A 16,989-nucleotide genomic window follows, 5' to 3' on the forward strand; every position below is an offset into this window, starting at 1 on the left:
GTGTAGACTGAGCTGGAGCAAAATGGATCCGAAACGCTGTGGCAAATGTTGCAATCGGCGTGATGATGTTCCATCGCGATGAACTGCGATGGAAACCATCTTAAGCCATTCATCCTTCTCACCGGTACTGCCGTCTTCGAGCGGGATGAAAAATGATGTTCGTGCTGTTCGTGCTGTTCACGTCTGAGTGCTACGGCCATTTTGTGTTTTGTGCCGGTTGCTTCTCAACCACTAATTCGTTTGGGAGGGAGTACTTTTTTCTTCTCACCAGTGCGATTTAACTCTATGTCATGCTTCTCGAAACCATGTGAAACGTAGCCATTTTGTCGATGAGGTTTGATTTTTCCCGTTTTTGCACGATTGATGATCAGAGCGATGATCATTGCTAGGCGAGTGATTAGCAGCATGATAAATGAACCTTGCTCTGGGCAACATTTTGGGATGCACTGAGCCGTGCGACCATTAGTGGCACAAGAAAGCGTGCCTGAAAAGGGCAGCGATGCTTGCGTACGCTGAGTAAAGCTGTCAAAATATTTACGCACCCATTTGTCATCCGTTGGCGATGGCACACGGAAGGCGCAATTATGTGTGTTGATGCCTGTGGGTGGGATGTGTGGTAGTAATGGGGGAGGTGGATTTTTTGCAAATGATGACTTGGCTCATCAGTTCACCAGTTTTAGCCTTTAAAAAGACTGTTCATTGCTTAGTTTAATATGCGTGTGTTTCATTTTGTAGTAACTTAGTCCGTTAAGCTGGATTGGCATTGCGTAAGGTTAAATTTAATAATTCAACTGTTGTGACAAAAAAAAAATCAATTAAACAAACAACATTCACATGTTTTAGTATATTAACACATTTTTCGTCAATAACCGCCTACAAGTATGCAAAAACGGTGTCTTTTTGCATTAACAGTGCTCAGTGCAAGTTAAAATCCTGAAATTTCAACCTGTTCTTGCAAATATATTCATCATCTGGGCTACACTCTCCATACCTAACTGACAGTTTCGTTCCAACTAATTGAGTAGTGACAATCATGTACAATTAATTATTTCAGCACTTCAAAATCAATTAGTTTTCTGTGCTGAAACTTCCTTAAACAAATATTTCCACTTTGATGTGGATTTTTATGAATAAATGACGTCATTTCAGCCGGCAAATGTTGAACTCCGTACACAAAATTGGGTGGAATCCACGGCCCAAAAAAACATGTTTATAAACATTGTCCGTGCGCCTAGAACTAGGCAAACAGCACTGCAAAATATCTTTTTTCTTGTTTAACACGTTGTCTGCCACCATACATGTCCACTGAACTGCCCCGTCAGGCCACGGAATCACTCTTTGAAACGATTGCATTTGCTTTTGCATTTTTTCTCTTTTAAATCAAATTCACCAATTCTCTTTGTTGTCTCAGTCGCTCCACAATGTCGTTTGTTGAGCTAATTCCATGGAATTTCATTCTTGGAACCCCCCTCCCCTCCCTTCCCTTCCCTTTATTTACCTTTCGCAAAAGTCGGTGACATTCCGACTCCAACTGCTGCTTGCAAGGGAATCGGATGTCGGATCGGATGAAAACATAATAGAAACTCATTTTGATATTTAAAAAAAAAATTAAGAAACAATAACCGTGAAAAAAAAGCATTGTGAAAGAACCGATCAAATACGTGCAAATTTATCTCTTATAACAATCCCGTCTTTTACAATCCCGTCAAACAATGCGAGGGTTGCGAAAGATTTCATGTGCTCGAAATCTTATGGTATTTTAAAAAATCGTTGATTTTTATTCAAGGATTATTTTGTGTGCGGTAGTATTGGGCGACAAGATCACTATTTCAATTTTTGTGGATTTTTGAAATGCTCTCGGGGTGCTTTAATTATAACTGCTAATACTAGGTGTGAAAAAACTACCAAGGCTCGCAAGCTCTTTAATGCGAGGGCTCTGGGGCGGTGAACTTGTATGGCGTGCAAGCCCTCGCGCGCCCTCGCAAATCGCTGTCAATTGCATGGCGGGATGTGTAATGTGTCAGCCACTACCCAAGCGAGTCAACACGCTCGAAAGTAGCAAGGAAAGTAGAAATGAAGTAGCCTTCTACTTCCCCTTCTACTTTTGTTGCTTAAAATCAGAAGAATGTAGAAACATGTGGTTTCCAGGAAAGAGCAAAAAATGAGTTCTTGAGTGTACACACACGCACACGCGACGACTCACGCTTACACGTTCTTGTTCTACGCCCCTACCCCTTCTCACTCGCCCCACAGATCTATTTTTAGATCATCACACTTCCATCGACGGCGGTCGATGTGACGATGTGTGTCGTCGCGTGTGTGTTGTCGATTTGGTCAGAAAAACTTTTTCTTCACACCAATCTCTGACATGGAGCGTCGGCGTACCGATTGAACCATCGCGACTTTGATCAGTGCGCGCGGTTAAAACGACCTTTTGTATTGTGTTGTACGTAGCGTGCGCGCCAAAATTTTAAGAGTGCGCGGAGAGTGAATGTGGTTTTTGGGGGTGGGGGAATGAGATACAGAGACAAATTTCGCTGTACATTAACACATACATTCTCACTGCATGGGTTGAACTGCGAATGCTCAGTTCTGAGAGAATATACTCGAGCGCTCGCGCATGAGTGCAAGCAAGCGCGGTATAGAGGATAGAGGGAGACAAACGATTATTTTGCTCCAAGCTTTCTACTTTTGTCCCGTTGGGATAGTGGCTGACGTGGCAGACAACGTGTTAAGGCATAAATATACAGTCTGTTCCGAAGATGCGCGGTTTATGGGTTTCCGATGAATTCACGTAATTCGAATATCCAAGTAAGTTAAATTTCATCTTTTTTCAGCTTAAATACATTTGATGACTCGGTTTTTTAAAATTTAATTTAATACTTATATGCATTTTAACATTTTTTTGGTACGATTCGAGCATAAAAATCAGTTTTTTTCAGCAGATTATATATAAGCAGATTATATTTTCATACCTGTTTATAACTATTTTAAATTATAATTAAGAACTATATTTGTTAATTTTAAAGAGAAGCGTTAAATAAGACATTGGATGCACTTAGCTAACATTTTGAGCAACAATTCTGCCTATAGTTAATCCGGGAAATGTTTACCTGAGTCAATGGTGCTGTGGAAGTTCAGTAAACTAAAGATGATGAAAAGATGAATAAATTCAATACTACATTATATAAAAGGTACCAACTTTTAAAAACATTAGCTATATCCAATACATTAAAAAATGAAATAAATAGATAAATGCTTTAAAACACATTTTGCATACCTCAAGGCGCAAACAGTGAAGATAAAAGCGCGTGTTAATACAAATTATTTATCCATCAATAAAATATAAAAAAAACTTAATTCTCCCCCACTACATACAGCCCATCTACTACTGATTGTAACCTTAAACGCTATACAATAGAAGTGGCATTATAAAAGCCATCGATTCATCATGTTGACATTCCCATTTCTCAAAAAAAAAAGATCTAGAGGAATTCAAATAAAATTTGAATGAAAACACTCGAATCATATTACTCGTGAGCTATTCGTTGCGGATATGAATGAATACAAGCGTCCAAAGTCGAAAGAAATGATTGGAATTCTTATTCATGTAAGGAAGGCAGACGGGAATGCATAAAAAGAACACAAAACACAAACCGAACAAGCTTCACTTGGTATGAAAAAACATGGAAATGGAAATTTTTATTCAAATTACGAGCCTTTCCGCAAGTAATGAGTACCAGTTTGCTCCTACCGAGCTGAGTAGGACCTCGTCTTGTGCTCCTCCCTTCAGTAGCAACAAACCAAGGTGTCCTTTCGGTTGAGGCAGCTCCCAGCCCTCCCATAGCTTGTACTGGTTGTACTTTTTGCAGATATTTTTGCCAAAAATGTCCGATGTAAATTTTGGGTACAGTTTTTTTGTTCTTATATTTTCTCCTCATTTTCTCCTACCAGGTAGTTTGGTGGCACGACTATAATGAATTTTCGTTTCACTGCTATTATTACCGAGGATACGGGAACATGAAAGCCGTGGTGGAGTTTTTGGCAATGCCGTACATTTGAATAATTCCTTCTTTTATAGGTTCGTTTCGGGGGTTCTGTACTCCCCTTCCAGAGTGGTTGAAAACAGAAGAAGACATAAAAATTCATTACCAACATCCGATATTTCCGACTTTTCACGGAGGGCCCCCCCCCCCGGGCCAGAGAGGATTGTAAATTGGAGCTTCCTTGAGATGCTTGCCTCTGTTCTTGGTTTGGTAAAATGTTACGATTTCCATTTTCCACCATCAATCGTGCTCGCCAGCCACCGGACGGATTCTTTTCTAATGCAAATTTCAAATGTCCTTGGGGGCTGTTTCTTCGTACACGTAAAGAACGAATGATACATGGAGTTTTTGAAAGGCGCATTCGCCGGCTGAAAGAATGTCTATTCAAATGTTTGTTTGCCGGCCGAAAGGAACCGAAAACATTGCCACCGGTTTCCATACATTCAAACCAGAATGGACGGAAATCTTGAGACCGCACGCTTCTCAATTAGTAACGCATGAAGCAAAAAAAACCAACGGACTACCCCGTCGCGCACTTCACACGATCATTTTGGTCGGCGGTAGTACAATCCCAACCCATACATTGGGTTCGTTTCGGTTCGAACATAATTACACCGAGGGTCCTTAAGCGGCGTGCATAATGGAGAGCGGTGGCGAAGGATAATAGCTGGAAGCTGAAAGTGGTACTCGCATGTTTGTTTGTGTTGCTGGGTGTATCTTTGGCCATTCCCAACCAAAAGGGAACCCTTGAAGTGGCTGAAGTAGCATCGATTTGTAACGCACTCATTACTTATGATTTACGGGTGCTCGGTATGGTTGGAATTGGAGAGTGGTGGGAATTACTGGTTCTGGTGTTGAACTGGCTGGGTGAGAAAATTGGGTGGGAAGTAACTGAATCTCAGTCCCGCGAATAATTGATTCGTTTCATTTAATGATCTGCAATGGATTAATGGTACTTCGATTGTTCTCCGGGATGCATTAATGTGTAGTGCGAGTAATGTTTTTTTTTTGTAGTTGAGGATTGTTCAAGAAGGTGAGAAACAAATATTTTTTGGCATGAGAAAAGTAGACGATCGGGCTATTAAAAACCGAATTAAAAATTATTTTACTATTTTGAGCATTTGCAACCTCTATTAAACAACGATGCGTTTATTCTGCACTTTTCATGAGTGTTGAGTGCTATGAATCTTTCGTTGAGATTCATTCATTTGAATCTTCAGTGAAGAGCGATTCGAATCTCAAATCGACTCTTCAAAGATTCATGAATATCCAAGGATTCATAAATCCAATACATTCATAAATCCATTAAAATTTGTATATCTTCAGGAATTAATGAATCTTTCAAGTATTGAATTTTCGCGATCCCGCCTATCGTAAGTACAAACCTCGCATGGACCATCTCCCGGTAGCAAAACAAACTATCCGGCTGCGTGGTACTTGTCAAGAAGTCTCGATAGCCTTTATAGGCTAGCATGAATACGTAGTTTGTTACTCCAAGAAGAAGAATAATGAAAAGATCAAACTCCATGAATCTTTAAATTCATATATTCCTAGAGATTCGTGAATCTTTCGAGATATATTAATCTTTCGAGATTCATGAGTCTTCCGAGATCCAAATTTTTTTGGAGATTCATGATTTTTCGCAATCAGGATTCAGAATCATTCAATCATTTCAAAGATTCATTCAGAATCATGAATCTGGATCAAATTTGTCCAACACTACTGTTTATTGGAAACGTACGCCTAAAGTAATGCAAATTTTGAAATTTTACTTCTTATTATATTTCTACTTGCGTTAAGGCCGGGCTACATTGATCGTACTCCTGAGTGTAATTTTTGTGAACGCGTACGCCATCTAGCGGCGGCGGGTCGAAGCTAGAGGCTGGTATAATTTATCTGTCAAAAAGTGTTTTGGGTCCAGGAGGCTATAATTTTACCCAATGATGGAAAGATGTTGGAAGATGGGGAAAAATGTTGCCAGCGCTTTGTGTGAATGACGATTTATCCACCAACAACAATTAACGGTCTATTTTGTTGCAATTTATGGACGTTTATAAACATTTCATACGGCATACAAGTAGCCTGCTCGAAGCTTGATGAGACACCAAGTATGGATAATTTTGACACACAAATTATACCGACATCTAGCTTGCGCTGGTCGTCGCCAGATGCGCTAGTGAAAATAAAAATTACACTTGCGAGTACGACCAATGTAGCCCGGCCTTTACGTTTCTACGTTATCTATTTATTACGTTTAGTAGATAGAAGCAGTGTGCTTACTATACAGGAAATTTAGATCATCAATAATACTTAGTCTAAGATTAATAGGAAAAAAATACTGATGAAATGACTTCAATTAAAATAAGCAACTAAACTATAACTATTCAAATCCGAGCTCAATGACTCAATAAAACATTCGAAATTCACCAAACCGTACGCGAACTTTCCTCGGTTGATCAAAACATTACATTCATCCATTACAAATCCCGACGCAAATAAATTATCCCGCAAATCATCGCAAACCTTTGCCACGGATGAGTTACTCTCAAGCGTGTGCCTCCTTGCTTTCGCAAACCTTCAAAAACCCGGATCATAAATTATCAGGGAAATTGCATCAAAGTGCACTGGCACACGTGCTCAGCACCAAACAGTGCTCACGAGCAGGCTCCCGAGCCCGAGTGTGTTTTCATCGCACGCGACATCAGCGCGAAGCTACTCTTTTGTCGATACAATGAGAACTCTTTAGTTGCGCACGTGGCTGCTCCGCGGAAAGAATACGATCTGCCTCACCAGGAAATGCACATCAGTTGACCCGCTGGCACGGTTGACATAAGGTTACATTTTTTTTCTTTGGTTTTGGCTCGGTTGGTACCTTATAGTTTTTTTTTCGTTTTTTTGTGTCTAAAGAATTAATAGGATCGATTTCAATTTTTGGCACAAAAACGATTGATATCCCGAAACTGTGTGTGATTGTAGAGGAGAGATTAGTCTATGAGAGTGTGTGAATGGTTTGAGGTTTACGCAAGCGTTTTTTTACCGTTTGTAGGGTCACGCCTGGTAGTAGTAATACTGGTGATCGTAGTAACAAAAGGTAAATATAAACCAAAAATGCTACTTTTATGTATTATTTCTCCAAAAGTTGGTAGTCTTCCCCTGCTCCCTTTGATTTTGGTAAGAACAAAAAATATATCCTCGCATAGCGGAACAATAAAAATGCCTCGTGCAGGATTCCTTCCCTAAACAGGACACCGACGACACAGACCACCGGAGGCCGCCAGACAAAAGGCCATCATCGGCGGAAGTTGTGCCGTTCGCATTCGTCCCATTCCCGGCAAGCCGAGTATATAATGGAAAGGAGGGTTTTTTTATTATTATTATTATTGTTGCTGTTGCGTACTCGCAGGAGCTGGAAACATCAAACCCCTCGACCCGAATAAAACAGCGCGCGTCGGGAAAAGGGAAAGCCCACCGTCACCGTAAGTTTTGCTTCCAGACTGACGCTGCGAAAACGTACGCTGGGGTGGATTTTAGCGGGTGCGAGGAAACAACCCAATTTTGCCCTTCCCGCCATTCGGGCAAAAATAGGACGGCAGCCGGATAAGCCGATGTTTAGATGTGTTTATCGATACAGTACTCTCTGGTGGGATGAGAGCGGACGGCACAAAGCGCCTGAATGTATGCACGCTGTGGTGTGATAAGCGAGCAGGCTGGGGAAGGATTTGTTTGCGCCGCAGAAAACGAACCGTCCTTCTTCGTCGCGCGCTGGTAATTGATAGGGTGTAGCCTATCAAATTGTTTAATTGGCGTGAATGGTACATGTGTTTCTTGTTGCCTCTGTACTGGTGCACACGGAGCGGAGGAAAAAGGAAAGTGTACACACGGGATTATCGGTGACACGGAACATAATATGCTGTTTGCGGAGTGTTTAGTGCTCGATGTTTTTGATACGGTCAATCAAAAGGCCACAATGATGTCTGTCTTGTCGATGTTTTTTTTTCAGCAAAGGATGTGCATGGTTCTTTTGTTTGGTTTAGGAAGGAAAGATGATGATTCACTTTATTCCTGGGAAAGAGTATTTGCACAATCATCAGTGGATAATCACAGTAAAATGATTTCGAAGAAATGCGCTCAGAAATAATGTAGAAAATCAGCCAAATGTGCCCAAGATGTTTTGAAAATAATCCAATTTATATAAACAGATAGAATTCATTCCGAGAATGTGTAAAATACCAAAGAAGAGTAAAAGAGCGAAAGACTCATAACGGTTATGGGTAGTATTAGGTATCTTGAGTAGGTTTTAATTGCGTGTTAAACACCGGCAGTTGTACCTTCAATAATACGGCTAAGCATGTCTATTAGAAATGGGGAAATTCGGACGATTGCAAATTCTGATGAATTCGGATAACTTCAGCTTTTACAAGAGGAGGGATAAGATCAAGGACCAAAATAAACGACTTAGAACTATTCCGGATGATTCTGGACATCTTCGTATGACTCCAGACTTAGTTATTTAGATTTTCGATTAGATTTAGATTAGATTAAATATACATAGCTTAGCTTCTTTTTCGACAGTTTTTTTTGACAGTTTCGACATCTTTCAACTCCTTTAACATATGATACTTTTTCTTCAGCACAACAACCGTTGTTGGCCAAGGCCTGCTTGTAACACTAGTGTGCTTGGCTTTCAGTTACTTATTAATTATCCTTTCAGATTAGGATAATCTGTCCTATGAACGGAACGGAACGATAATCGGAACGGAACTGTCGGGAGTTCAACCCATGACGGGCACGTTGTTAAGTTGTACGAGTTGAAGACTGTCCCGGCTTAACTTATGATAACAAATTATTTTGAATATCTCTTTAAATTCCTACCTTGCCGTGATTTCACGTCCACCGGTGACTCCAGATTCTGCGACAGAATGGATGACGGGGTCGAGGTCGTCGTAGGTGACTGGGTCGAGGACACCAGGTTAAGATTTGCCGCACCGAGCAGATCACTCCGATGACGCTGACTTGACAGCCCGTTACCGAGCAGATTCGAGGGTGACACGAGCGACGTCGCATTTATAACGCTGATACTACTCGCACCACCACCACCCGCACTACTTCCAGACGTTCCACCACTACCTCCTCCTCCACCGCCGCTCCCAGCACTAGAGTTTGTGCCGTTTCCCGCACTGCCAGCGGCACTACCGCTACCGCTGACGTTTAGTACACTACCAGCGTTAGCGCCGTTACTGGTAGCGTTACCGTTGCTGGCGTTAGCTTCAGCGTTTGCGTTGCCATTGGAGACAGGGTTAGTGCTGCCCGTACCGCTGCTGCTGTTAGTACCGGTGCTATGTGAGATAACGTTCTCGAGCGATTCTGTCAGCCGTGGTGAAGAGTAAATATCACTGTAGGAACAGAGAAACAATTAAAATTACATTTTAAGAGATCATTTTCTTTAAAAAAAATCGCTCATCGTACCTAAATGCACTGGAGCTTCCAAGAAAGGACGTCCGATCCTGCAGCGCTGCCTTCGCTTTCTCCACACTCTGCTTGAGTTGCTCGAATGTTGACTGATGGAACCGGTACGTGCCCCAGTCGGTGCACTGCGTCAGGCCAAGACAGTCTTCCGACTTTACCTGGTGCGTTACGAGGGGCGAAGCGCCGCGCTTCAGATCCAGTGCCGTCTGGTAGGAGCAGGAGCTTTCGTACATTTTGCTGCTGTACTTTCGTTTGACCCTGAGGAGTGACGAATGTTTAAAAAATGGAACATAAGAACGGATGTGATTAGTATGTTTGAAGGAATAGCTAGACGTTGATGTTAAGATAAATGGGGATTTCTGAAAGTATCTTTTTTATGTAATAGTTGACACGTATGCCTTGATACTTTAATGAAGCTCAAAATGCAGCGTATTCCACTTTAATCGGTTACTGAAGAAGTTACTGTTCTACACTAACGGCTCATTGAGATAAACAACAAGATAAACTTAACGGCCACCCGTCCACGGTAACAATGATGATAAATGCCCATCTGCCATTTTACTACACCAGCCAGCCAGTGCGAGCCAGCCAACCAACAAGTACGCCCAGCAGGAACACTGCGCCTACCATGCAACCGGCAAGTTCACTTTCCAGGACGGTAAACCGATTCCTGGTCCCCTCGTTCCTGTTCGTCACTATCATGAATATTCAAAATACCACCGGAAGCGGAAAGTTTGATTTACGTGCATAAATCTCCTCACGCCACGCTTGACTCGATTCGCCTTGTGCCGCTCCAGCATCGTGTCTTTGTCGTTTCGGCGCTGGAGCTGGGATGAAACCCTGTCCTCGCACAAACACACACACACACACACACACACAGAGACACACCCACACTCGACACAGACTCACAAAAGCCTCACCGGACCGGTGTCGATTTGCCTTTGCCCTGTGCCCATCCAGCACATCCTCCGAGGAAGTGGACTCGAACCATTGAACCCTCTGTCGGGCTCGTTCCGGGACTCGGTTGAACGGGCGTTTTCATTTAATGATCATGAAAAGGAAAATGTATGCACTGGCTTCCGCTCGGCCCAATGGCCGTTCGGCCTCCCCCTCCCGTCCGTATGCAGGATATGCGTGCATTCGCGCGTCCGGGCACGAGAGCAAATGAATTGGAAATTTGAATCGCCGAGCGTGCGCTGGCGATTAGCACCGGCCAGATAAATGGTCCAACGAGATTGGCGAGCAGTGCGAGACATGTGTGTGCGTGTGTGTGTGGAGATTGGCGATCGGTACGCAATTTGGGAGGAACGTTGGTTTGTCGTTTGTCGGGGTAAGATAACTCGCTCGCACAGGGACAGTTTTGTGGGACGGATTCGGACCATGGAAATCGTGGTGAACCATCAAGGATCAACGCTGCATCAGGGCGCAACGAGACCGTGGCGAGCAATGATGGGGCTAATTTAATTAACTGCCAAGGTAATTTTGCTAACGAGCTACCGAATCAAGTACCTAATGGTAGATTAGTTGAGCTTTGTCATTGTCGGTTTTTGTTGGGGTACATTGCCCCTTCGGTTTAGCTTTTATTGATCTAGGCTTTGTGGTTGAAATGACATGAGGAGTAGGATGTACAAACGATTTGAAAATAAAGAGATGCTTGTGAATTTTTAATCGTCTATTCAATTCGATTTCTTTTATCAATTATCTTGTTGAGCAATCACAGCTGTACTAACTGTTTGTGTTAATGTGTTTCAACGAATGTTGTGTTTTTTTGTTTATCCTTAAGGTATAAAGTTTATCATAAGTATATTTCATTAGCTATAGTTATTTTAAAACAAATACTATCTAATTGTTTGAATTTTTATTTTCTATTATTGTATACCTTTTATCGGTGTATTAAGGTAACTTTGCTGAGCCAATTACTTCTTACAAAAATAACATTACAATTCATTAAAGTACAATCGATTGCAATCGATCCGAATCATTGAGAATCATTGGCCGTCCATAAATAACGTAACGGTAAAAACAAATTTCTTTAACCCTCTCAGTTGTAGTAGCAAAATGTAACGCTGAAATGTAACGGTTTGGTGGTTATCTGCCAATCCTCTTCCTTATCTTCCTCCTCCTCTTTTGTAATTAACTAATAAAATTCTAATAATTATTCTTTTTTTAATAACGGTGACAGTCTTTTGATTGGGACGCAAACACTGTAGAACTCGATGGCATATTTTGTGTTTAATTCTATTGAAGAACAAAAAAAAACAACGATTGTATTCTAACAGAAGATGACCTTATGTAATACTAATTTGAATTTCTAGGAGTAAAATGTAAGAAATCGTAACGTTCCCTGTGAGCGTAATGTAATTTTTAGATCACAACAAGACAACGAATTTTCAGTGGTTCTGCTACTGTTGGCATACTTTACTGAACTGCTATTGACGCTATGTTAATCAAATCCCAGAATGAATGCAACTAGACATGAATGTATCAATTAATATCACAAAGAACTCAGTAAGTACGTCAGAACTATATCTGAAACACTTAGTATGGTTAAGGGACTTAAGTTACTTAGCGCCAGAAGGTATGCAAAATATTGTTGAATAATAAATGATAAACAATATCTTACAAAAAAACTAGTTCATAATACATGTCTCTAGCATACATCAGCCGTCAACTCGTGCGACGTAACAACATACCCGTCATGGGTTCAAGTCCCGAATAGACCGTGCCCCCTATTACGTAGGACTGACTATCCTGCTATAGTAACAATAAGTCACTGAAAGCCAAGCTCACTTCACTAGTGGGTACAGGCAGGCCTTGACCGACAGCGGTTGTTGTGCCAAAGAAGAAGAAGTAGGCATCAGATAACACATTACTAATAATCTAAGTAGACACAGCCGCAAGCAATCGAGCGTATTTGTTAGCATTATTTCTATTTACCTCATTTTTCTTAACAGCTCTGCAATTCTTTAAGATGGATTTTGAATGTTATTGTTAACGTTCTTTTTAAGCACATATTTGTTCACTACAAATATCAAACTATTTTTCACAAATATCCTAAAACGAATCTAACTGCTTGATTTCTTCAAACCAACGCAAACCGGCGTTCTGTTCACATAAACAGTGTACATACGACTTGCCGGTTCGCGATCGTGGAACTACTGACGCCCGGACGGCCGCAATGGCCTTTCAACAATGGCAACATAAAAAAAAAATCAACATAATGCTAGTCAACAAGTGCGTCGATCGAGATACGCCCGCGCACACGACTTTAGTTTAGTGTCACCATCACCGACAGGGAACACCACAACACAAACGCGTGCACCAAAACGCCCTCAAACCGGTGGTGCGACAAAGGGGCAATGGAGTGCCACGTTTTGGTGGCACTGGCACAAGCTGTTTTGTTGCACAATTGAGTGCTTCCGGTACCGGACATAAATCGAATTTTCAAACACAAACATAACCGGCCGCCGGCAGTTCGGGAGTCCATTCGGTTTGTTGGTGCGTGTGATATGGAACGTACAGTTGGCTTATCAGTGTGTGCGGGTCGTACCGGTACGGGCATTAAATTGCATCAAAACTGCATCGGTTGAGTTTATTGAAGTGCGTAGTGCAAGACTAATGAATTGGAAGATCGCATAGTAAGTGTCAAACGATGACTAGCGAATAAAATGGCATACACATATTTGCCTTCGTTTTGTTCAAATAAAAGTTAAAGGGGTTTTCCTTATAAATAAGTTTTTCCTGAAGCACTACAAACCGTAATTCACACACTTATAATTTACATACCATTGAATAACCAAATAAGAATAAGAAAATGAACTAACCAATGCTTAGGATAAGATTCGCATTAAATGTTGTATTGAATGTATTTTCTTCCAATTGTTAAAGTGAAATGCTGTTGCACAATTTTTCTCCTATTTGTTTCCAATAACTATGTAGTTAGATGAGAAAGGTAAAGCAAATCTTGTCGATTGCTGCAGCGAGCAGTCCAGTACAACTGTGAAGTGAGTATTTAGATGAACTATTGACTATAGAGCAGATCAGCATGACGTTCTTAACCATATACCGGCAAACGAACAACTATATAAATATATTGTCTATGAAAAGCATATCAAAATACTAAAACCACTAGCATGTATCAGTTTAGCAGGTCAGTAAAACTAACAGCAAGATTTTCTTTAGGTTGACGATTAAGAAAGTATAACTGACATCAATATCATGTGGCGGTTTATAGTGTTTTTGCGCTTCTTTTCCCATTTATGACAAAAAATCAATTTATGATTAGTTTATGAATTTAAGTTTCGTTTTTATTTTTTTTTTTTATCTTTTTAGGATGTATCTGTAACTAAATTTTTATTTAATGAGTCTTGGTTTTCCATTTTATGCTATTTTTGAGTTCAAATCAACAGCAAAAGCAAACACAATCACGTAACTGTCTTGAAATGCGCCTAAAGGTATGCAATAATCAACATTTTATCCGTTTTTGGTAAATTTTTTCAGCAATAATCAAACAATACGTAATACAAGCGCATCATTTTCCTAAGCCGAATTCAGCATTGAATGATGATAAGTTTGGATATCATGTAGAATACTTTTAGTTATTTATCAGTTTTTCATATTTTTAACATTTTGAATTTAACTAGAAACATACAAGAAAGGATCAAAAATTCCATTCGTTATTTTTTATATTACCAAATCGTCACGCAGTTTTAATTTTTGTTAACGTTTTTTGAGCCGGTCTCGTAGTACAGTCGTCAACTCGTACGACTTAACAACATGCCCGTCATAGGTTCAATCCTCAAATAGACCGCGCCGCCATACGTAGGACTGACTATCCTGCTATGGGGGGGAATCAATTAGTCACTGAAAGCCAAAGCCCACAAGTGGGTACAGGCAGGCCTTGACCGACATCGGTTGTTGAGCCAAAGAAGAAGAAGAAGAGAACGTTTTTTTTTAATTTGCTTAACTAATTTTTATTTGATTTTATACGTAGTTTTAGTACAAACAAATAAACAAATTTCAGATACACATTTCCCAACAACCTCACATTTTAAAGCAATATTTTCTTCAATATTCTTCTAAACCACCCCTTTCTCACACATAAAACAATAAGCAAAATGAATAAAGCATTAGCAAAACAAGCAGCTTCTCAAATTTATGCAGTGCAACGGTTTCTACAGCAAACATGATCACGGGTTAGTGCTATCGTCAGCTAAACACGGCCATTCGAAGAGGGCGGACTGATTTATGGAGAAAGTATTAATAATTCAAAATCTTCAGCCCTTACTGCAATGAACAGCCATGAACAGCCATGAACAGCCAGACAAACACTATCGGCCAGAAAATCAAATGTGGCATAAATAATATGTTACAACATTGAAGCACTCACGTGGCTGCTGACGTATGTTTAACATAAATTAATTTAAATTCCCTTCCACTAAGTGTTTAACAGACGATTGTATAATTTATGGAGGATAATAATTAAGTGTTATGTGCAATAAATATTTACACTTTTGATAAGTCTCGCAAAGTCAAAAATTATGATTTCTTATAGGTGTTTTAATCAAATTATCCTGCATACCTTTACTTGAAAATGATGAAAACAGCAACCTTTTCCACTCTAGTTAGAACACAAACACTTCAAGCACTATTGTACCACAATCAAACCGAACTGTGGAAAGCAAATTCTTCGTCCCTTACGATTGAAACTGTTCCATTTCTTCGAGCACTACTACCATGCACCTTTGCCTTTTATCTTCGCGTAGCTTTCAATTGCCTGTTTATTGTATCGAATCATCCACACCACACACTACACCGCTCATGTCCTTTTTCGGTGGTTATTTTGTGCAATTGTTTATCTCACTTGTTCTTTGGCCATGTACACACACACGAATGCACTGGCGAATGCAACAACTGGCCAATTAACAAAACACCGTCCAGTGGCAACCGAATCGCGGCCACAGGGAAAATCGATCGATAAAGATAGCTTCGACTGTCCTATGCACTGCAAAGAGCACGCTTCCGTTCACTTGCTTTTTCTCGGTGTGTTTGTTTGGCGCGATCCTTCAATGCTGGTCCAGTCTTACTTGGAACAGCCCGCAATCGCCGTTGGTTTCCGACGCATGACAAATTATTCACGGATTCTCTCTTGCAGTCTCTTGGCCTGCCAGTGAGTGCAAGCACAAGAACAACACCGTACACTACACGCTGTCTTTTATCAGTACAGTCGAATCGCTGGATAGGACACGGTGCAGGCCATCTAGCGCCTCTGAATCACTTGTTCACTTCACTTTTGGTCGCTTTACTTTGCTTTTTATTTTGCCATTCAATAAACTAACTTCCAGCGCACAAGTCGTTCACAGTGTTATGAGATTTTTTTTCGACTGATATCTATCGATAGTTTGTAACCCCTTTCGAACGAACAAAGAAAAACAACCACCCGCTTTCCGACGGGTTTCCGAAAACTGTGCTGTAACAAACTCCCAAACTGTGCGGATGGATCCGGCGGGATAAGACGCAGCCTCTCGAACACACGGTACACTCTTCAATGTCGGATGCCACCGGATCTGGTTCGCGCGGGACCTTGGGACCCGCGTTGTAAAGTGGATATCCGCTTGCGAGACCAGCGAGCCCCGACCACAGGAAGGATCATCCACTCGATGAGGTTTTCCTTTCGCGCAAAAAACCCCCTCGGCTCCGTGCTCCCGCTCCTCGTTCGCTGGCCAACGAAAAGCTTTCGCTCCCTGTTACACCACCCGTGGACTGTGGCAAGCAGCGAAGTAAGTGAGACGGACGTTCACTCCGATGGTGGGTGTACCGTTCTAGCGGGTAGAAGGATTTTCCAGTAATGGCGACCGGACGAACGGGTTTTTCCGACTCCGGTACTCGCGAGACAGTGTGTGTGTGTGTGAGGGAGAGAGAAAGCACGCGAAGATACTTACAAACCCAGACGCAGTTGGGAAAGATGATGCAGAGCAGGCGCGCAATTGCTGCTACTCGCTCGGTAACGCATGGTAACGCTTCTGCTGGTGAACGAGGCGTGGCTTACTGTTGGCCAGTATCATCGCATCCTTGTTTCGTCCCGGTTGCAAACGGCAAGATTGTGCCATTTTGCTTTCCCCTCTTACCCCAAGTACCACCACCTTCCTCCCCAGTACGGTTTTCCATTTTATGGAACGACGCAAATGTTTGTGTAAACCTTGATCCGGCCCAAGAAACTGGGTGTAGCGTAACGTCATTGCTGTGTTGCAAATTCTGGTACCAGTGATGAACAGGTTGCTCGTTTACGCGGGTACGATGGCGAAATAACTCCCGCCTCCCCCTCCGTACCATTCCTCTGCAATCTCTTTCTCCTGGTTGTAGCTTTCTTTTGCTTTTGGTCGTTCAATAAAATGGCATCATTTCACTTTTACTCATACGACGGCACTAGAAGCGATACTAAAACACAAAACCTAACCTCGTATGTGGTGGTAGTGAT

The 16,989-nt window shown here is 41.5% G+C and overlaps 1 protein-coding gene across 1 annotated transcript in view; it reads right to left on the reverse strand.

The window, feature by feature from the left end:
- LOC120951037 (DNA-binding protein D-ETS-3) overlaps positions 1–16,833 on the reverse strand; it is a 68,199-nt gene extending 51,366 nt beyond the window's left edge. The window contains exons 1-3 of the mRNA XM_049606989.1: positions 15,094–16,833; positions 9,513–9,770; positions 8,919–9,439 (exon numbers count right to left, since the gene is read on the reverse strand). Coding sequence (XP_049462946.1) covers positions 8,919–9,439; positions 9,513–9,745 — 754 coding nt within the window. The 5' untranslated portion in view covers positions 9,746–9,770; positions 15,094–16,833. The remainder of the gene's footprint in view (positions 1–8,918; positions 9,440–9,512; positions 9,771–15,093) is intronic.
- Positions 16,834–16,989: the final 156 nt, after the last annotated feature.

The sequence above is a fragment of the Anopheles coluzzii genome, chromosome 2, assembly GCF_943734685.1.
Source record: "Anopheles coluzzii chromosome 2, AcolN3, whole genome shotgun sequence".
Lineage (NCBI taxonomy): Eukaryota > Metazoa > Arthropoda > Insecta > Diptera > Culicidae > Anopheles > Anopheles coluzzii.